Below are 5,200 nucleotides of genomic sequence, written 5' to 3' on the forward strand. Positions count from 1 at the left end.
GCGGCCATCTTGTTTTTCTAATAGTCAACTCTGGAAATCGCGTTTTGACGGTGCAAATCGACCAAGTTGAGCATCCTGAACAACTTTTCTGTGTGGAGTCATGCAAAATTCGCAAAACCTTGGAAATTACAACTTTTTGGTGCAAAAGTGACGTCATAATTTGACCAAAAATCGTCGATTACCTCCAAAGTAAAACATTAAAGGGATTCAAATTTGCACCGGCACACTCGGGCTGGGTATCCGCAAGAAGTAATCACGCTAATGCGGCTTTTCTGGGCGGCTCGAAAATTAAAAAGTTTATTCCCCGGGCAGGGAAAAGGGAAGAGCGGCCATCTTGTTTTTCTAATAGTCAACTCTGGAAATCGCGTTTTGACGGTGCAAATCGACAAAGTTGAGCATCCTGAACAACTTTTCTGTGTGGAGTCATGCAAAATTCGCAAAACCTTGGAAATTACAACTTTTTGGTGCAAAAGTGACGTCATAATTTGACCAAAAATCGTCGATTACCTCCAAAGTAAAACATTAAAGGGGTTCAAAATTGCACCGGCACACTCGGGTTAGGTATCCGCAAGAAGTAATCACGCTAATGCGGCTTTTCGGGGTGGCTCGAAAATTAAAAAGTTTATTCCCCGGGCAGGGAAAAGGGAAGAGCGGCCATCTTGTTTTTCTAATAGTCAACTCTGGAAATCGCGTTTTGACGGTGCAAATCGACCAAGTTGAGCATCCTGAACAACTTTCCTGTGTGGAGTCATGCAAAACTGGCAAAATTTTGGGAATTTCAACATTTTGGTGCAAAAGTGACGTCATAATTTGACCAAAAATCGTCGATAACCGCCAAAGTAAAACATTAAAGGGGTTCAAATTTGCACCGGCACACTCGGGTGTGGTATCCGCAAGAAGTAATCATGCTAATTCGGCTTTTCGGGGTGGCTCGAAAATTAAAAAGTTTATTCCCCGTGCAGGGAAAAGGGAAGAGCGGCCATCTTGTTTTTATAATAGTCAACTCTGGAAATCGCGTTTTGACGGTGCAAATCGACCAAGTTAAATAATAATAATAATAATAATACCATTTATATAGCGCCTTTTCCTAAGGTTACAAAGCGCTCAGAGAATGACAGGAAAAAACAAAAAAGGGAATGCAAACAAAACCAAGAGGAAAACCACGACTAGGCAAAGCTAGCAGCATTTAGCCAAGAAAGTCCCGCGCAAAGCCGGACTCTCTTTGACTAAAACCGCAGGCCAAGCAAGCGAGATTTACTGATTGTAAATGAATGTTTTCAGAGACCTTTTGAACAAGGTAACAGAGCTAGAACTTTTGGTTGAGTTTGGAAGGGAATTCCACATCCTAGGGCCTGCAACTGAAAATGCTCTGTCTCCTGATTTTCTGGTGGTTCGAGGAATATACAAGTTGCCCTGTGAACGTAAGTTGCTCTTTGTAGCCCTGGTTTCTAATGAGTTGGAAATGTATGCGGGAAAAGTACCAGACATACACTTAAACATGTTTAAGGCCAATTTGAACATTATTCGTTTTTCTACTGGGAGCCAGTGCAGCTGTTTGATCAGTGGTGAAGTGGGGACATGGTTTGGGTAGGAGAAGATGATACGGGATGCTCTGTTTTGTATCTTTTGTAACTTGCTTAAATCAGATTGCTTGAGACCACATAACAAAGAGTTGCAGTAGTCCAATCTGGAGAGTACAAGTGCCCTAACAGCGGCGTGACAGGCTTCAGCGTCAATGTACTTTCGGATTCTACCAATATTTCGGAGGTGGTAGTTAGCTGATTTGCAGACTGATGTGACATGATCACTCATCGACATAGTATTGTCGAAGACAACACCAAGATTCCGGATGGAAGTTGATGGGTGGAGTGTGCTGTTGTTTATAGGGAGAGTCAGATGGGCAAGATGTTTGTAGTTACAGCTTGAAGAGGCAATGAAAAATTCAGTTTTCTCTTCGTTTAGCTGAAGCTTGTTGCTTGACATCCAGTGTTGAACGTCACTGATGCACTTCGAGAGCTTGAACAACCCACATTCTGCATCATTGGGGATTTTGGGGTCAAATTCTACGTAGATTTGGATGTCATCTGCATACATGTGAAACTTGACCTCATGCTGACGAAGAAGATCACCGATTGGGGACAGGTACATGGTGAAAGCCTGAGGACCTATAACAGATCCTTGCGGGACACCGAAACGAAGAACAGTTTCATCGGAGGTGACACCGTCAGGTAGGATAACCCGACTCTTGCGATTGTTGAAGTATGACGTGAACCAGTCGAGCGCTGTGTCGGTTATACCAAATCTGTCATGGAAGCGTTGCAGGAGGGTTTGGTGGTCTAGGGTATCGAAGGCGGCGGAGAGGTCCAGCATGACCATGAAAATGGCATTGTTTTTGTCGATTGCTCTAAGGATGTCATTTTGTACATGAAGCAGAGCAGTCTCGGTGCTGTGATTGGGCCTGTATGCTGACTGTAGAGGCTCTGCTAGCTGATGTTGAACAATATGTCGGGATAGTTGTTCGCAGGCGATCTTTTCCATAAGTTTGGCTAGGTACTGGAGATTAGAAATGGGGCGATAATTTTTGAGTACTTCTTTATTAAGAGATTGTTTTTTTCAGGCTAGGAGTGATGACGGCCTTTTTGAATAGCTCTGGGAAAACACCTGATGTCAGTGAGGTATTTACAATCTCTGTTAGCTTCGGTAAGAATGTAGCCGTATGCTTTTTGAATACCCAAGTTGGAACTATGTCGAGCTGGCACGATTTTGTCGCCGAGTTTTTGATCACTTTATGAAGGTAATCTTTGGTGATCGGCATGAAATGCGCGAACTGAGCACTTGGGGGGCATGTATGCAGATCAGCCGATGAAGTTGAATCAAGTTGAACGTCATCCATATGAGCTCGGATATTTTTAATTCTGTCAGTGAAAAATTTACTGAAAGCATGAGCAAGAACTGTGGGCGAGTCCTGGATTGATGGGGTTAACCGGGGTTTACCAGTGAGGTTATTGACGATGCGGAAGACTTCATTTGGACTGGATCCTATCAACGACTCTCTATAGAAGACAGATTTAGCTTTGACAAGCACTTCTGCAAGTTTGCGTTTGGATTGTTCGTAGTTCGTGCGGTCACTGGGTAGTCTGGACTTTCGCCACTTGCGTTCCGCTTGACGACGTCCGCGTCTCGCGTCATCAACATCGTTGTTGTACCATCTTGGTTTAGCGCGTTTGGGCTTTGGTTTAGAAGTCAACAACGGTGCATAGATGTCTAGAGCACAGTTAACTGCAGAGTTAAATTCCACGACTGCCGTGTCAACGTCGCCTTCACAGGTGACATCGTGGAGACGTTCTGTTAGTTCACGAGCAAAGGCATTATGGTCAATCTTACGAAAATCACGGAACTTTGATGCCATGAGCACGGGTTGAGGCTTAATGAAGTGAAGTTTGCAGTTGACAACACCGTGGTCAGAGATGTCATTCATGTCAACTGTGCAGTCACTGACCAGTTCGTCATTATCAGATTTTACGATAATGCCGTCTAAAGTGTGTCCAAGTTTGTGGGTAGGGCCAGTAACAAGTTGTTTGAATCCATAGGCTGTTAGTGTAGTGTGGACGTGAGATGTATCAAGTTTGTGAGGACAGTCAAAGTGAATATTAAAATCACCAAGGCAGATTAGTTTTCCAGGTAGCTCATCAATGTATTCGATGAACCGATCGAAGTCACTGAGAAATGTAGATGTCTTAAGTTTGTTTCTTGCAGACGGAGGAGGTCTGTAGATTACTGCTAAGTGGAGGTGATGCGTGGTATCAGATATAAGAGCATGCTCAAATGTACTTGTTTCAGAATTGTCACATGGAACATGTATTAAGTGAAGCTCGTCACGAAAGATGACAGCAATACCTCCATGCTTGTCCCCGGGGCGCGGAATGTTAATGCACATGAACCCAGGTGGGGTTATCTCGTTAATGATTACTTGATCATTAAAGTCAAGCCAAGTTTCTGTTAAAAACATTATATCAATGTTCTGGAATATAATGTAGTCGCAGATGATCAGGGATTTGTTGCAGGCAGAGTGGACGTTCCAGTGGGCTACATTAAGATAGCTTGATTCATTGTCTTGCGAGGGTTGTGACATAGATGGTTGCAGACCATTTCGGACATTTGGAATAGTGCTCTTAATTTTACGGTGGCGGATATGAGAACCAGCCCGCCGACTTCGTAGATGAAGCAGTCCCAGGTCCTTAAGATTTTGGAATACATGGGTTGGCAATGTACACAAGTTGTTGCTAGGTTTTAGAGCAAGAAGTTCAGATCTAGTGTACAGGAGAGATGGCATTGAGTTTGTTTGTTCAAGCTGTACACTTTCATTCATAGTGACGTAATAAGCAGAGTCAAGCATTGTTGTGTCCATGGTGATAACAATGCCCAACGGAGTATAGGCAGACAAAGCGTATACAAGACTTACTATTAGCAAGGTGACTGGAAACATCCTGCAAAACATCCAGAATATTTCAGCAAAACAAGGTCTGATTTTTCCTTTACAGGTCCTAGCTGATGCACTACACCATATTCGAAGCTATGTCAAGAATTGGGTGGTAAAATCCAAGCATAACAAGAATATTTCATTGAGATTTCCGGAGCAAATTCTCATAAGCGGCAGCAGCAAAAACAGCGCCCTCTTCCAAGTTGAGCATCCTGAATAATTTTCCTGTGTGGAGTCATGCAAAATTCGCAAAACCTTGGGAATTACAACTTTTTGGTGCAAAAGTGACGTCATAATTTGACCACTAATCGTCGATTACCGCCAAAGTAAAACATTAAAGGGGTTCAAATTTGCACCGGCACACTCGGGTGGGGTATCCGTAAGAAGTAATCACGCTAATTCGGCTTTTCGGGGTGGCTCAAAAATGAAAAAGTTTATTCCCCGGGCAGGGAAAAGGGAAGAGCGGCCATCTTGTTTTTCTAGTAGTCAACTCTGGAAATCGCGTTCTGACGGTGCAAATCGACCAAGTTGAGCATCCTGAACAACTTTCCTGTGTGGAGTCATGCCAAATTATCAAAACCTTGGGAATTACAGCTTTTTGGTGTAAAAGTGACGTCATAATTTGACCAAAAATCGTCGATTACCGCCAAAGTAAAACATTAAAGGGGTTCAAATTTGCACCGGCACACTCGGTGGGGTATCCGCAAGAAGTAATCTCGC

At 43.4% G+C, this 5,200-nt stretch overlaps 1 protein-coding gene across 1 annotated transcript; it reads right to left on the reverse strand.

Moving 5' to 3' along the window:
- Positions 1-2,596: 2,596 nt before the first annotated feature.
- LOC139939544 (uncharacterized) lies at positions 2,597-4,408 on the reverse strand. Its single transcript, XM_071935545.1, has one exon. It carries the CDS (start codon positions 4,406-4,408, stop codon positions 2,597-2,599), a length of 1,812 nt encoding a protein of 603 aa, XP_071791646.1.
- Positions 4,409-5,200: the final 792 nt, after the last annotated feature.

Source organism: Asterias amurensis, chromosome 7 (assembly GCF_032118995.1).
Source record: "Asterias amurensis chromosome 7, ASM3211899v1".
Taxonomy (NCBI): Eukaryota; Metazoa; Echinodermata; class Asteroidea; order Forcipulatida; family Asteriidae; genus Asterias; species Asterias amurensis.